The 18,559-nt window shown below is 31.7% G+C and overlaps 1 protein-coding gene across 1 annotated transcript in view; it reads left to right on the forward strand.

Annotated features, from left to right (window-relative positions):
• LOC143196460 (uncharacterized) overlaps positions 1 to 18,559 on the forward strand; it is a 55,067-nt gene that overhangs the window by 5,860 nt on the left and 30,648 nt on the right. The window contains exons 5-6 of the mRNA XM_076404143.1: positions 1,220 to 1,316; positions 1,376 to 1,636. Of these exons, the coding sequence (XP_076260258.1) occupies positions 1,220 to 1,316; positions 1,376 to 1,636 (358 nt within the window). The remainder of the gene's footprint in view (positions 1 to 1,219; positions 1,317 to 1,375; positions 1,637 to 18,559) is intronic.

Here is an 18,559-nt window from a genome sequence, read left to right on the forward strand (position 1 = left end):
AAAACAGCATGGTCAAAAAGCTTACATAATTATAAAGAAAATTTCATAGCCGAAATTGTATGTACTACAAGTAAGCTAGAAGTGCAACTACAGTGGTGTAGATGCCAAGACGGTCCTTCTACTGTTGATGGTCTTAAAGTTAGTCACATGTCAATCTGACTACCGACTAATTCCGAGAACAGTGGTTCAAAATTCACATTTTTAGTAAGTCACTTAATTAGGATAATGCCTTCATCTCGAAAATAACAAAAATTGGTACAATATATCTTATAAAATGAGAAATGGTCTAGAACACAGAAAAACTATTAATCTGATTTAAAAATTGTTTTATTCAAGGAAAGAAGAGGCGACTAATTGAACGGCGATATAAAACAACACTGACGATTTTTATCGATTCGAAAACAAACTAAACTCATTTCACTCTTTCACCTTTCAGGTAACGTTGTCGTTATCCTATCTTGACAGTTCATAGTTGTTGTAAAATTGTTGGTAGATCTTCAAAATGGCACTGTTTCTACCCAAATTTTAATGATATTCCTCTGCGGAATGGGTTCTCAAATGTTGATGACTCCAGATTCCAAACAGATTTCTTAAAATCGAACAAAAAAAGGAATAAATATTGGAAATGTTTTTTAAGCGTTCCATAATTACCGTCACTAAATAACTTAACAGTACTAAATGAATAACTGTCGTTTTATGTAGAAAAATATTAAACTATCGAATCTAATAGTTAAGCTAGATTATTTAACAATTATTTACATTGATACTTCTCATTTTCATCAGTAATCAAAATACATGGATTAATTTCACTATTCCATTAAAATGAATTTGGTTTTTTGTTTTTATCTTAACTAGCAATTTGTATATAGAAGATCAAGTATTGAACACAGCTCCCTATCTTATAGAGCTCACTTATACTTTGGAAACGTTACACTTGAACGCTAAAAGTTTTTTGAGGTACAAAACATTAAAAACATCATTGAAATTATAGCTCAATAACGTAGCCTAGACCGAATGAACAGAGCCTGTCTCCTGCATTTCCTTTTTCTTGGGCTATCTGAAAAATAGAGTTTTCAACAGTAATCCAAAAATACTGGCCGAATTAACTCAAAGCATTCGTCAAAACATACAAGTTTACATAAATTTTTCAGGAATATATGTTAACGATGCAAGTTTTAAAAAATTGAAACAATTAAACTAAACTAACTTTGTGTTTCAGTTATATGAAGATTTTGAATTCGCACATAAAATACATCATGTTCATGGATTTTCTTCCCGGATCTATACAAATGGCAGCATTGATGTATCAAGTAATGGTAATATGGTAAATAACCAGTTTTTTTGCAGATATTAACACTCTCCTTATCTATTTTAGAAAAATTTGAATCTAGTTCAAGTAGTACTGATCGGTGAATTCCTGCTGACCTTGGTTACGCGTTTCCTGATTTATTGCTTAAACGCCAACAAGATCCACGAGCAAAGCCAATTAATCGGTACAATCTGGTACCAGATAGATTGGACGGTACTACCAGAGGACGTAAAGAAAAATATGATCATTTGTATTAACAGAAGCCACAAACCGCTTTCAATCACGATTGGTGATTTTCAAAATATATCATTAGTAACTTTCGTAGCTGTAAGTATTTTATTGATTTCTTGTGATGAAATTCCCATATTATCGCATTACAAATAACAATAGGGGATGGACAAAATATTATGATTACCTGACATATACACTATGGTCATTTATTGATAAAGTTTCAAGTTACCTTTAGCTTTTAAAACTGCTTCTTATTTTACAAAATTTTTTGCAGAATAGTATCTGAATAGTTTACGGAATGTTGTTCCATTCTTGTACCAAAAAACATCCTCCAATTACTTCTATGATGTTGGAGATGCAAATCCGCTATTCAATTATATTGTGATTTGGCGATTGTGTTGACCAGTGAACGCTTGAAGATATTCTCATTCTTCTCAAACCAATACTGAACTTTTTGGCTGTGTGTATGGGAGCATTATCATCGCGAAATATGGCAGCGTTTGGCAGCAATATGCTAGTCATAACAAGAACTTCGTCACTGAATAACTAATCGGGCCAGAGGTCTGAAGAAGAGGATGTACATAAATCCATTTTGTAGGAAAGAACGACTATTCATCGGATGATACCATATTCTTCCAATCATGAAGTATTCAGGTTTTATGATCGTCGATCATAAAACCATTTGATCATTTGTTTTATGATTGATCGTCATTACGTAATCGATCGGCGTTACGTAATCGCAGCCCTTGTGAACTTAGAACAATACTTAGCCTTGTTAAGATCTCGGCGTTTTTATAGTAGAATTACTCAAATGAGTATTGAGTTCGGCTGTCACTTTTGCCGCAGTAGTTTTATGTTAACTGACAATAATCATTTTTAATGTTCGTCGGTCTCTGTCAGTTAACTTTGGGTTTCACCACTACTCCTCTTTGCCTGTTATTATCTGTTATTAGCGTAGATAATGTCTCTGGTGAAAAATTGAATAACATCTAAAATATCACACATTACACCGATGGCTTGGTTTAACCATCGCAGAAGAAAGTATATAATACACTGAAATATGACCTACAAAACTTTGCATGTAAACTGAGAAATACATACGCATTGCACTATTTACACGATGTAGTAATGCTAACATGCATCAAAATTTACCATATTATATAACGTTCATATTATTTTGTCTATCCACTGTATGTTATTGTGAATAAATTATATAGTATATGTGTAAAAAGTATCCGGAGTTGTGAAACAATATACGGAAAAATTAACGACAGTTACTAGAGGGGTCAATAAGTTCAACTGGTTATGGTTCTCGAGAATAATTGCAAAATAATCCTCTACAACTATTTCTTTCTTGTTTGATGAAAATCCTTTTTTAATTTTTTTTTTCAAATGTAGAACATGATGGCATCAGAGCTAAATCTAGCAAATAAGTTGGATACTGAAACAAGTTTGTACTTTTATCCACCGATTGCAACAATCATTTGAATGCATTGTTTTACCCATTCGAAGGTAATCGGCGCCCAAAATTCCTTCTAAATCCTGATAAACTGACGCGAACATTTTCTTAGATACCCTCTGAATACTAACTTGAAGTTTTCATCACACCTTAACATAGTACATCTAATACATATATTATCGTAGGACTTAAAGCTACAATTAAGGATACAGGTATAATAGTTTGTAGGTTAGATTTGTTTTGTTTACATTGTACTCTTTTCCACACCACCCATGAGGTAGTGTTTCTAATAGTAATAGGTAAGGCAGATGCCTAATCCACCTAATTAACAATTGTATATCTGAGAAAAGTATTTTACGTTTAGTTCTTGTTTCCTTCGATGGTGTGTTAACTTGTCAAGTCATTTTGGTATCACTGAATATTTTATTCCTTCTGCTACTATCTGTGTATACCATTCTTCATAAAACTAATCAGTGAATTCTGTCTAATGCATTTACCATATCTACAAAACAGTTAGTATTCACTCTCTTCTCATACGTTCTAACCTAATGCTCATGTTTAATTTTGAACAATTACAATCATATCTGTGCACACAAATCTTTCACGCCCACAGTACCATTTTCTACAGTTATATTCAATTAATTATGTGCATATCTTTAGTTGTTTCCACTCTCATCACTCCGTCTCAGGAATTTCCAGCATTGCACAGCATTATCACATATCCTGAAAGTTTCCTTCAGTCACTTTCACTTTCTGCCTCACTGTCCATTTCAATCACTAAACTGTTAATTTCCAATCTGTCTTAAACATGTTCACGATCCCACCATTTATCAGTTACTTCCTCGGTATGTCTTATCGAGTTCATTCAAACCGAAGATGTTATGGTTGACAATGCTTCCTTTCACACATCCAAACAGTTTTTGATGGAATACCTTCTCGACCAGCAATATATCTGCAATTAATTATTAATAAATATAATGACCAACAAAACCTAATCGAATGTTATTGTAACTTTTAACTTTTTCCATTAATTTTTGTTGTCTTTACACTTTTTTTGTTACTGTCGTGCCAAGAGTGCCATTAATGAACCATTTTGAAATATTCAGTTTCGTCAAGATACACAAATTCAAATATTTTATCTTCCTTTGCCTTATTTTATGCCTCTAAAAATTGAATTATTTTAAGGCAATGTCTGGAAGGTCCATTAAACCTCTCCGAGGGTTATCTTTACACCATTTAAAACCTATGTCCTGTAAGAGTATATGAAAGGATGTCTTACATCCCTTAAAAAGCAAAACCTAACTCTTTTATTTATACTTTCCATACAGACAATTTTCTCTAAAATAATTTTATTAAATTATATTTATATCGATAAAATAGTTTGTGTACTTAGTGTTCTTATACATTTCGTATATTTGGTTTCAAATAGAAAAAAATTCGTCACCCACTTTGTATGTAGACAGGTTTTCACAACGATGTTATTCGCAGTACTCACACTAATATTTAGCGCAGCAGCAACCCGCTAAAAACATTTTCAATAAAATTTAAGGGACTTATATTATTTAATATCATCAATAATTACCTCTCTAACGGAATTTACCGGTAAAAGGGGGCCTCCATTATCTCGTTCCTTTTCGAAATAACCTGTTAGAGCCGCAATCAATTTGTGACCCTGAATATCTATTGTTTTCGGCATTTTCAGACAAAGTTATATGATATATTACTGAATGACTTAAAATTTATCAAAATAACCAAAGGGCCAAAATAATGTTTGCCAGTTTATAACTTGTAGTAATTATTATTAATATTTTGAATAATTTAGCGTATATCTGACAACCGGACGGCGACTAGCTGTCAAACGTATGCAAAATTCTTGAAAGCAATAGTGATACGAGGTTTTAACTCTTACCTATAAATTATTGTGGCTGTATATTTAACTGTAGCTTTTAGATTACTATAATGTTAATCATTCATACATTCATTAATTTTTATAAATGCGCTAAGGCATCACTTAATATTTTACGACCTTGGTTCAAAAATACTTCATTCTAGCAGTAAATCGAGAATAGAGGAAAGGCATGCGAAGCATTTTAGAGCATTTCAACGCTTAGATGATGATATTTTAAATATATTCATTAAGAAGACCTTAATAAAAGTAAACTGCATAACCATGATTTTTTACTATGTTACTATTCGACGCAGAAACAACTTCATTTTATACCTTTGGAGTCGAATTTCACATACGGTTTTTAGATTTTCTAGTTGCCTGTCATTCAATTCATGTGTACATCATATCATTCACTAATATTTGGGTATCTCTGGTAAAAGAAAGCTTTGTGCAAAGTGAGGGCCGCACGAGCTCACTTTTGACCAAAAACAACGACGAGTTGATTTCGGAGCAGTGTTTGAAGATGATCAAGCGTAATAAACCCAAGTTTTTGCGTCGATATGTGACAATGGATAAAACATGGCTCCATCATTGCACTCCGAAGTCCAATCAACAGTCATCCGAGTAGACTGCACATGATGAACCCGCTCCAAAGTGTTGGAATACTCAACAGTCGGCTGGCAAGGTTATCGCGCCTGTATTTTTGGATGCGCATGGAATAAATTTCATTGACTACCTTGAAAAAGAAAGGTGTTTTGAAGGACGAAATCGCCGAAATACGGCCGCATTTGAAGAAAAAGAAAGTACTGCTTCACCAAGACAATCTAATTGCTTCCTCATCCACCGTATTCTCCAGATCTGGCCCCCAGCGACTATTTCCTGTTCTCAGATCTCAAAAGAATGCTCGCTAAGAAGAAATTTTTGTCGAATGAATAGGTTAAACGTGAAGTGAGGTCGCCGAAACTGAGGCCTATTTTGAAGCAAACGACAAATCGTACTACAAAAATGGTATCGAAAAGTTGGAGGGTCGCTATAATCAGTGTATCACCCTTGAAGGGAATTATGTTGAATAAAAAAGACTAATTTTGCATTGTGTTTTACTATGATAGGCCGGGGGCTTTTTTATTGAGCTGTTAAATGTTTTTTTGTCTTGAACTTTGGACTCACCATTTTTGGTTTCGTACTAGTGAACTTTGCAATAAATCCCAATGTTTGGTACTGATGAGAAACCACATGTGGTTTCTAGGGCACCGATATATCTCTGTCGCTAAGAAGATTGGCCGTTTTAAGTTGCTGTTAAACGTCCTTTTGTCCCAACATTTCAATAGTAATAGTTTCGTCAATTTTAAGACCCGGGTTAAGAGATAATTCCTCTCAATCAAAAGAATAGTTTTACAAATAAAATTTAGTCTTCCAGTAATATTAAATAAATTAACATAACCAACAATCTCAAGCAAAATTAATCAAGAACAATATTTTCAAGATACGCTGATCAAGACTTCGTTTCAATATATTACTCAATAACCATCGTACCTGACCAATAGATGACCCCACTTCCTAACCTTCAAATCATCTATTAGCGCAACCTTCAAATCGTGCCAAAATGTCATTAAAATCTGAAGTGCAGTTTAAAAATTACAGTGATTTTTTTTAACCAGTTTTTATTGAAAGAAAAATATCTTTCACGGGTATATTTCAAAGATTCCGAATACATTTTACACATAATGTAAATTATAGAAACTACTTAAATGAAACTAAATTAATTTTAAGTGATTTTTAGATAGTGAAAGGCACTTATACCTATATGATGTTCCTAACCACTTTCTAACCTTATATAAACCAGCGATTATTATTCTACTTAAAACATAGAAATGTCTTGCACCGTAGAGAATTGATTATATTGTGGAACTAAAACAACTTATTAACAGTATAAAAATAAATAACTTAAGTATCATTACATGAATACTAGCTGACCTGTCATGTAAATAATTTCTAGTGTAGAAAAAAAACTAACCTATTGGAAGTGTGTAAGGATGTGGTATATGAGTAAAAAAAGCATGGAGCGCTGTGAACGATGAGGGAATATAAAAATAACAAAACACCAAACAGTTTTTTTTTTATTTATTATAATTTATTTTAAGTAATAATTATTTTTATATCATTAATTCATTACAAAATATTAATCTCTTAATGCTACAGCATGTACAATATTTTTTGTTAGCCCGTCTTTAGCTAATACAAAGAAACTTATATATAATTATCCGTGTTATAAACATGGTGTGCTCAAATCTAAGAAACAAACGGACATTGTTTAGCCTGGAGATTTACTTATAGTCATTGCAAATATCAATCTAATTGGAAATTGAATACGCTTAAATTGAATTGACACATCTGTGGGTATAATAGGTATCCGTGGTATTAATATATTTTCATCTCGAAACTTGCCATTTAAAATGGTGGCTTCGATAACATTTTTTATTAATTTTTTAATGACTAATCGCGTACCGTTGCACAGCCGTGGATAGTTCAAATTACGAAGCAAAATAATTGGAGATCTAACCTTCAATTGTAAGTTATGGGGTGGCATGCCTGGCAAATCCAGTAAGTTCAAAAACTCTGTTGGAAAATTTACAGCTTCAGTGGAATCGCAAACTGTATCAATAGATTTATATGATATCAAGTCCCCTGACAATAACTTCAAAATATCAACGTTCATATTTTTGCCGATAAAAATTGCTGTTTCTGCAAGCCACTCTAAATGTATGTAATTCGTGTGTACATCGGGAAATATTTGTTCAATAAGAGCATCTTGCGATTCAATGATTGTGTAGAAATCAGTGGGTAATTTTACGGATCCAGTTTCATCTATAGTTACTTTTCCATCGCCGATATCTAAGAGTTGTTTGAGAATATTTCAGCGGATGGATCTTGCAGCATTTGAACGCGCATATTTACTTTCAGCTGTACTTTTTCAATATTACGCCATAATGGCGATGGGGTTGTATGTATTTTTTAATTCCGCCTAATAAAAAAAATTATCCAAAAAATTTTTAAAAAAATTGGGTGGACACACCTTATCACTTAGGGGTATCACTTTGAAAAATAAATAATAGCCGATTCTTAGACCTACTGAATATGAATAAAAAATTTCTTAAGAATCGGTCAAGCCATTTCGGTAGAGGGTGGGAACGAACATTGTGACATGAGAATTTTATATGTAAGATTTATTAAGAAAAATTCATACAAGTCAAACCCAATCGAAGTATTTTTTAATTATTTTTCGACCTTTCGGAGTCTTAAGCAAACTTATGCGCCCTCTGATGAATGGAATGTGCAATAACTGGTGGAAAAAATACATTATTGAAATTTAGTTTCTTTATTTAATCAAATAATATATTTCCAATAACATAGTTCCACAAGGTAGCGTCTTAGGACCTCTCCTATATCTGCACTACTAACATTTCAACAACAAAAGAACACTGCTAGCCTAGGTCAGTAGGAAAAGCACAAGTGGCAGTCAACAAAATCTACAAATGCACGAAAGATTGGAAAATTCAACTTAATAGCTCCAAATCTCTCCACGTTAATTTTGCGTTGCGGCGAAAAAATATAAATTTAATTATATCACTCAATGGATTCCCAATTCCTCAAGCAGAATCAGCTAAATACCTCGGAATCTATCTTGACGGTAGATTAAATTGGAAACATCATGTTAGACAAAAAGCAAAACACATTAGAACCAAAATAAAAAACTATACTAGTTAGTCGGAAGTGACTATGGGTCTAACTAACTGTCTATGGGGTACAAATATGGGGTTGCACTAAAAAATTTAATTAACTAGTCATCCAACACTGTCAAAACAAGGTTCTTCGATTGATAACCAATGCATATCGCTACGTAACCAACGAATAGTTGCACAATGACCTGAAAATCAAATGGATTTGCGAAGTTCTCCAAGATTTCGCCTTGAAACACGAAAGATGATTACTAAATCATACTAACGTGGAAGCAATACATCTGCTGGACAGCGCACAGGATGTCAGGACATTGAAGCGAACCAAACCATACGAACTTATATAAAGTGTATACCTTTAGTGTGAACTATAGCTATAAGTTATTATAATTATTATTAAGTAATACATATTAATGTATTTTCTCGCACTCGTCTTGTTTGTGAATTAATCCAAGTACAAATGAAAAATAGCAATAAATTAATTTATAATTAAGATTGTACTAAGCGTATCTAATAAAGATGTTATAAAAAATTATACGGATACCATAGTTTGGAGGTTAAAGTTGTTTTGTTGTATTTATATTGAACTCTTTTCTACACCGTCTGTGGAGTATATCCAAGTAATGTATTTTACTTTTATTAGAGTTCTTATTTACCTTTTCCATTTACTTCTTGTTAACTTTTGTTCCTTCGTTTCCGTTTCAAATCATTTTGATGTCGCAGTATTCTCCTTAGTTTCTTCTGTTAATATCTGTGTACATTTTCTTTCGTACAATTAGATTTAATTACTAGCACTTAGCATACTCTCTAGTGCATTTACCATATTTGCAAATAGTATTAATAGATATAATATTAATTCTCTCTTCACAAATTCTAACCTAGTGCTATGAATAAATAAACCTAATATATTCTAAACAATTACTCACAAATCTTTCATAATGGAAAATGTCGGCAAAGTTTCCTTCAATCGCTGTCAGTTTCTCCACTAAAATCACAGCTCAAGTCAATTACCAAATTGTTAATTTCTAATACGTCGAACACTTGTTCACTATTCCACCATTTGTCAAATAACAAAGTACTGAATCAGTTCCGGGAATAAATCTATCTTAATTTTATTACAACAGGTCAATTGAAAAGTCTCTGGCACGTAGATGGCGCTACTAGAATTAAATCCACAGATCTTTTAGTTAGCCCTAACCCTCAAAATATGCGTGTATAAATTTGATAGCTGTCAGATCATTAGTTTGTGAATTATAACATTTTGAGTGAAGCAACTTTTGTTATTGTGAAAAAAATAGATAAAAAGGAATTTCGCGTGTTGATAAAATATCACTTTTTGAAGGGAAAAAATACAGTTGAATCAAAAGAAGCCGGACACTGCCCCAGAAAACTCAACCATCAAGGATTCCTATGCTAAGTTTAGACGTGCTGAAATGAGCACCGAAGACGGTGAACGCAGTGGACGCCCAAAAGAGGTTCCTATCGAAGAAAACATTTAAAAAATCCACAAAATGATTTTGAATGAACATTAGTTGAAACTGAATGATATATCAGACACTCTAACTGAACGTGTAGATCATATCATTCACGCATATTTGGATATGAGAGCTTTCTGTGCAAAGTGGATGCCGCGCGAGCCCACTTTTGACAAAAACAACGACGAGTTGATGATTCAGAGCAGTGTTTGAAGATGTTCAAACGTAATAAACCTCAGTTTTTGCATCGATATGTGACAATGGACAAAACATGGCTCTACCATTGCACTCCAAAGTCCAATTGAAAGTCATCCGAGTGGACTGCACACGATGAACCCGCTCCAAAGCGTGAAAAAACGCACAGCACAACAGTCAGCTGGCAAGGTTATCGCATCTATATTTTGGGATGCGCATAGAATAATTTTCATTGGCTACCTTGAAAAAGGAAGGATCATCAACAGCGACTATTACATAGCGTTATTGGGCTATTTGAAGGACGAAATCGCCGAAAAACGGCCGCATTTGAAGAAAAAGAGAGTGCTGCTTCACCAAGACTGAATTGGGTTTCGAGTTGCTTCCTCATCCACCGTATTCTCCAGATCTGACCGCCATCGACTATTTCCTATTCTCAGATCTGAAAGAAATGCTCGCTGGGAAGACATTTTTGTCGAATGAAGAGGTGATCGACGAAACTGAGGCCTATTTTGAAGCAAAGGACAAATCGTACTACAAAAATCGTATCGAAAATTTGGATGGTCGCTATGATCAGTGTATCACCCTTGAAGGGAATTATGTTGAATAAAAGAAAACTAATTTTACCAAAGAAATATGTTTTACTATGGTAGACCGGGAACTTTTCAATTGATCTCTTATGCTTTTAAAAACTGTATTCTTTAAAAAGCAATGTCTTGAAGTTCCTTTGTCTTCTTATATTATCTATTAGTATTCTTATATCTATTACCTATATCGTGGGTTATCTTTTCATTATATATTTTTATTCTTTTCGTCAAGAGTCTTTCAAATATGTTAAATATTACTGGATACGTCTATAGGCTTTTGTTTATGATCATTCGACAAGTTTTAGTCGAAGTGTTGCATTGCTCAAGTTGGTGAGTTTTTAATTTCCGTTCTTGGTAGTTCTTTGTTGGTTATTTTCAACGTGACTAATTAATTTCTTGTATTCTACATTTCTGAAGTATTATTCCAAGCAGCTTGTTGAATATCTACAACTAATTTTTCTTCAATATTTAATAGTTCGGCTGTCTTAATGGTTACATTTAGCTGACTTGGATTATTCAATTCTTCAGCAAATCTATTCTAGTCTATTCTATTTTTTGTCAACGTTGGATTTTATTCTTTTCTTATTATATTTTTACTCAGTGTCTGAATAACCGGTGTGTGATCTGAACTTCGGTCAAAATTTTCTTCGACTTTCATATAGTTGAATGTCATATTTCTAACTATGACAGTTGACATGTAACTACATCTTAGCCATTAAAAATGTTATTTTAACACTATGGCTTCATTCAATTCACTCATTTCATAACTTCAGATCAGCTAATCCCGGAAGTTATAATTTAACGTACAACTATTTGTCTTGACATCAGCACCTTTGGTGGATATTGTTTTCAAGATTCTATATAATAGTGTAAATATGATTCTTGATAAATAGGTGTCAAAACCATATAACTTTACAGTAACATTAAAATAATAGTCAGAAATGGCACTGCTAATTAATTTTTGATCGTTAAAATAATATATCTAAAGTACGAAGCAATATATTATTTCATATTGTTCTTTATTAAAATGGTAATTTTCCAGTATACTTAACTTTTCACATTTCTTAATCCTCTTCATTTATTAACAACGATGAGTTCCGATCTTGACCAACCTATAAAGCATAAAGACATTTTTTAATTAAAAATTAACGGAGAAACCATTCGCAGATTATATGGGTAGAACAGGCTATATAACAAATGCAATGGTAATTTAATAAAAATTTCAGCAACACATCCAATTATGCGGATAAAAATGTAGCCAGCTGTATTTTTTTGTGTCCGATATTCTAAAGAATTGTACTCACTACTTATGCTAATGTCATATCATTAGCATTAGTTGTCTTGAATTTTAAATATTAGCAAAAATACGGAAACTAAAAGATTATTGATAGGTTATAAATTATAGGTTACTAGATTAGCAACAAAACGCAAAAACTTTTTATTATGTAAAATCATGTAAAAAGCTCTTGATTTAATTGATAAAAAAATGTAAATTAATTATTGATTTATTAAATTAATTAAAAAACTGAATTTAATTTAAAAACATTTTTTGAAAATACTAAATTCATGTAAATAAAATATACTATAAATATTAAGAAAAAATACATGTGAATTTTAATAGAAAGAAAATTAGTAGCTAGCAATTCCATATTATTTAGGATTTAAACTATAATATAGAGAATATAATATTTCTCTTTTTTGTATATTTTAAAGTTTCCTTTTTACCAACAAGGGTTTATCTGGACTGGACCTACAGTTTAACAAGAGGTCCAAACCACGGTTCTCGACACTAAGCCTACCGACTGGTCAGTGACCAACTTAGAGAACATCTCAGAAGACATCCGGTCTTACCCAGCCATTTTTACTCAGGATAATCACAATTATTAGACAATCACAAACATAAATTTACGACCATACCCCTAGCAAGATTCAAATCCACTACTATCGTAATAGCAGGCAAAAAAATATAAACAAATGTTGAGTGTTGTTGTTTTTTAAATTATTTTTTATCATCTAAAATAATACATTCTTATTATTTATTATACATATAAGCATATAATTATTGTAAACTATAATTATGCATTTATATATATTATACTATAAAATATATTATTATAATTTGCAAAAATTTTTCGTTTTCATTTTTCACTTCATAGTTATAGGTCTTAGGGGATGGTTTGGGTTCTACTCGTATTCCAAATGGGGTATTTGCAAAATTATTTATCTAATAGTTTACATATAAAAAATATATAAAAATATAAAAATATTCCAAAAAGATAAAACTACCGCTCAACATGTACCTGGAACTCTTGTTTTCTTGTGCACGAATCGGTGGATTCATATCTTATCGATCTTCAGCCTGATATTTGCTGTTTGCTTTGCTGTCTCTATAATTATCATTACATCGCGTTCTCTATTAGAGAATTTGGAAATATCTTATCTCACTTAAATCCCTTTTACTTATTTGATTGGCAGAAAATCCTTACCAAAAACCAGATCCTCTATTCTAGGTCCTGATGGTCCTATTATTTGCCCCTTACCTATTTATTTCCAATCTACCACATTTGGTTCTTCAACACTTTAATAAAAATGTGTAATAAAATATAGAATTCTCAACATTTTCCCTTTAACTGAAGACAGAACATCTTAACCTGATCTGAAAAACCAACCAAAACGCTTGCTTTAAAACAAGAGCTAATCTTGTTACCTAATCATCGTTACAAAATATTGGAGAAAATGACGAGAGACGTGCTAAATTGGTGCTTATATTTTCGGCAATAAGCAATTATAAATATCCTAACGAGTATCCCTCTTTCCTAGATTTTACAACGATTAACAACTCAACAACAAGTCAATTTGGAAAACTATACAAGAAAACAATGTGATTTATTGTTAGGCAATATTTCAAGTGAAATATGGATCAAGTACAACAATAATGTACAAAAATAAATGTATAAAATTTTATTGATATATTTGTTATAATTAATGAGGTATCTGAAAAGCTAACCTAAAGTATTTTACTAGTTAAATTTCATGGTTTTAATATTTCTCGTCATAAAATAATTGTTTTCCATTTAGCATTATTGAATTAATGGGTGTATTATATACATAATAGACGATTTATTGGTAGAAAATCCTTAAAAACTTAGCTTAAAACTCCCAAGGAACTTTCAGAGAGTATAATAATTGATGAACTGTCTATCGATTGGACTTCGGAGTGAAATGATGAAGCCATGTTTCATCCATTATCACATATCAACGCAAAAACTCCGGTTTATAACGCTCAATCATCTTCAAACACTTCTCCGAATCATCAAGTCGTCGTTGTTTTTGGTCAAAAGTAAGCCCTACTTTACACAGAGCTTTATCATACCCAAATATTCGTGAATGATATGGTTCAGTTTAAATCTTTAGAATGTCTGCTATTTCATTCATTTTCAATTTACGGTCATTCAAAATCATTTTGTTGATTTGTTTATGTTTTCGTCGGTAACAACCTCTTTTGGGCGTCCACTGCGTTCACAATCTTCGATGCTCATTTCACCACGTCTAAATTTAGCAACCTATCCCTGATGGTTGATTTTGGGAGTGTCCGGAAACTCGGCATCAAGTCAAGTTTGTGCTTCAACTGTATTTTTTCCCTTCAAAAAGCAATATTTTATCAACACTCGAAATTCCTTTTTATCCATTTTTTTCATAATAAGAAAAGTTTCTTCACTCAAAATGCTATAAATCACAAACTAATGATCCAACAGCTGTCACATTTATACACGCATCTTTTGAGGGTTAGGGCTAACTAAAACATATGGATTTAATTCTAGTAGCGCCATCTCTGTGGCATAGCGAGGACTTTTCAATTGACCTGTTACATTTTTTCTCAATACATGACTTTATAAGTGAAAAAGTAATCACACATTTAAGCATCTAGAACAATTATTTTTCAACAAGCCAAAATTTTCTTTTTGGTTGTTGTTCTCACACAACCTATATATTTATTATATAATAGCTATTATATAGTGCAGGTTTAAACTCATTAGGTATATTAGGGATTCCAGGTTACTCTATGAAATTCTTCTTGTTCCTAAATTGCATCAACTGTGTTAAAAAAGTTCAATCAATATAGTAAAAACATTCTAAAGACAACTAGTTTATAGTTACTGCTAATTGAAACTTCTCATTGTATATATTCACAATTGATTTACATAAAAGCAACCAATCATAAAGCTATGCTAATCCACTCCCCCTCTTAATCCACCCACTTACCATACAGTGGTAGTGGGGGCTTTATTAATAAAAAGCTTAAGAGAACTAAGAAGAGACACAATGATTGTGAAAACATAAGAAAACATGTTGGTATGTACTCAATATCACTTTACTTATCAACTATTAATATTAAGTAACTATGCATTAAAAAAAAAACTTTAAATTTAACGCACTGTTCGGACATTTTTTAATTCAAAGTTTTTCTGTAAGAAATTATTATTATGGGAAATATTTTTTAAAGTATTGACCATCTACTTTTTCTCATACTTTCTTTTAATTCCACGTTGAGAAACTTTTGTATGAATTTTGGGTCTTTAATCTTCATGAAAATGGAGATTCTGTCGGTGAATGCACAATGTCTGGTAAATACATACGCTAGGAGCTTGTTTAAGCGTTTCTCTATAATTTTTCATATATTTTAGAAAGTTGTCATATTGCAATAAAATGATCTGAAGATTTTCTCTTTATTAAGTTTCGTCATGTAGTAATGCACATTTTGATATTAACACTTATTTACACATTAACACTAATTTTCGGTCTTCGATCTTCATTAAAATGGAGTTTCTGTCTGGTGAATGCACAATGTCTGGTAAATACATACGGTAGGAGCTTGTTTAAGCGTTTCTCTATAATTTTGCATATATTTTAGAAAGTTGTCATATTGCATTAAAATGATCTGAAGATTTTCTCTTTATTAAGTTTCGTCATGTAGTAATGCACATTTTGATATTAACACATTAACACTAATTTTCGGTCTTCGATCTTCATTAAAATGGAGTTTCTGTCTGGTGAATGCACAATGTCTGGTAAATACATACGGTAGGAGCTTGTTTAAGCGTTTCTCTATAATTTTGCATATATTTTAGAAAGTTGTCATATTGCAATAAAATGATCTGAAGATTTTCTCTTTATTAAGTTTCGTCGTGTAGTAATGCACATTTTGATATTAACACTTATTTACACATTAACACTAATTTTGGGTCTTCGATCTTCATTAAAATGGAGATTCTGTCTGGTGAATGCACAATGTCTGGTAAATACATACGGTAGGAGCTTGTTTAAGCGTTTCTCTATAATTTTGCATATATTTTAGAAAGTTGTCATATTGCAATATAATGATCTGAAGATTTTCTCTTTATTAAGTTTCGTCATGTAGTAATGCACATTTTGATATTAACACTTATTTACACATTAACACTAATTTTCGGTCTTCGATCGTCATTAAAATGGAGTTTCTGTCTGGTGAATGCACAATGTCTGGTAAATACATACGGTAGGAGCTTGTTTAAGCGTTTCTCTATAATTTTTCATATATTTTAGAAAGTTGTCATATTGCAATAAAATGATCTGAAGATTTTCTCTTTATTAAGTTTCGTCATGTAGTAATGCACATTTTGATATTAACACTTATTTACACATTAACACTAATTTTCGGTCTTCGATCTTCATTAAAATGGAGTTTCTGTCTGGTGAATGCACAATGTCTGGTAAATACATACGGTAGGAGCTTGTTTAAGCGTTTCTCTATAATTTTGCATATATTTTAGAAAGTTGTCATATTGCAATAAAATGATCTGAAGATTTTCTCTTTATTAAGTTTCGTCATGTAGTAATGCACATTTTGATATTAACACATTAACACTAATTTTCGGTCTTCGATCTTCATTAAAATGGAGTTTCTGTCTGGTGAATGCACAATGTCTGGTAAATACATACGGTAGGAGCTTGTTTAAGCGTTTCTCTATAATTTTGCATATATTTTAGAAAGTTGTCATATTGCAATAAAATGATCTGAAGATTTTCTCTTTATTAAGTTTCGTCGTGTAGTAATGCACATTTTGATATTAACACTTATTTACACATTAACACTAATTTTGGGTCTTCGATCTTCATTAAAATGGAGATTCTGTCTGGTGAATGCACAATGTCTGGTAAATACATACGGTAGGAGCTTGTTTAAGCGTTTCTCTATAATTTTGCATATATTTTAGAAAGTTGTCATATTACAATAAAATGATCTGAAGATTTTCTCTTTATTAAGTTTCGTCGTGTAGTAATGCACATTTTGATATTAACACTTATTTACACATTAACACTAATTTTCGGTCTTCAATCTTCATGAAAATGGAGATTTTGTCTGGTGAATGCACAATGTCTGGTAAATACATACGGTAGGAGCTTGTTTAAGCGTTTCTCTATAATGTTTCATATATTTTAGAAAGTTGTCATATTGCAATAAAATGATCTGAAGATTTTCTCTTTATTAAGTTTCGTCGTGTAGCAATGTACATTTTGATATTAACACTTATTTACACATTAACACTAATTTTGGGTCTTCGATCTTCATTAAAATGGAGATTCTGTCTGGTGAATGCACAATGTCTGGTAAATACATACGGTAGGAGCTTGTTTAAGCGTTTCTCTATAATTTTGCATATATTTTAGAAAGTTGTCATATTGCAATAAAATGATCTGAAGATTTTCTCTTTATTAAGTTTCGTCATGTAGTAATGCACATTTTGATATTAACACTTATTTACACATTAACACTAATTTTCGGTCTTCGATCTTCATTAAAATGGAGTTTCTGTCTGGTGAATGCACAATGTCTGGTAAATACATACGCTAGGAGCTTGTTTAAGCGTTTCTCTATAATGTTTCATATATTTTAGAAAGTTGTCATATTGCAATAAAATGATCTGAAGATTTTCTCTTTATTAAGTTTCGTCGTGTAGCAATGTACATTTTGATATTAACACTTATTTACACATTAACACTAATTTTGGGTCTTCGATCTTCATTAAAATGGAGATTCTGTCTGGTGAATGCACTATGTCTGGTAAATACATACGGTAGGAGCCTGTTTAAGCGTTTCTCTATAATTTTGCATATATTTTAGAAAGTTGTCATATTGCAATAAAATGATCTGAAGATTTTCTCTTTATTAAGTTTCGTCGTGTAGCAATGTACATTTTGATATTAACACTTATTTACACATTAACACTAATTTTGGGTCTTCGATCTTCATTAAAATGGAGATTCTGTCTGGTGAATGCACAATGTCTGGTAAATACATACGGTAGGAGCTTGTTTAAGCGTTTCTCTATAATTTTGCATATATTTTAGAAAGTTGTCATATTGCAATAAAATGATCTGAAGATTTTCTCTTTATTAAGTTTCGTCATGTAGTAATGCACATTTTGATATTAACACTTATTTACACATTAACACTAATTTTCGGTCTTCGATCTTCATTAAAATGGAGTTTCTGTCTGGTGAATGCACAATGTCTGGTAAATACATACGGTAGGAGCTTGTTTAAGCGTTTCTCTATAATTTTGCATATATTTTAGAAAGTTGTCATATTGCAATAAAATGATCTGAAGATTTTCTCTTTATTAAGTTTCGTCATGTAGTAATG

Source organism: Rhynchophorus ferrugineus, unplaced genomic scaffold (assembly GCF_030347505.1).
Source record: "Rhynchophorus ferrugineus isolate W39M unplaced genomic scaffold, kcgeb_rfMv2 rfM4, whole genome shotgun sequence".
NCBI classification, from domain to species: domain Eukaryota; kingdom Metazoa; phylum Arthropoda; class Insecta; order Coleoptera; family Curculionidae; genus Rhynchophorus; species Rhynchophorus ferrugineus.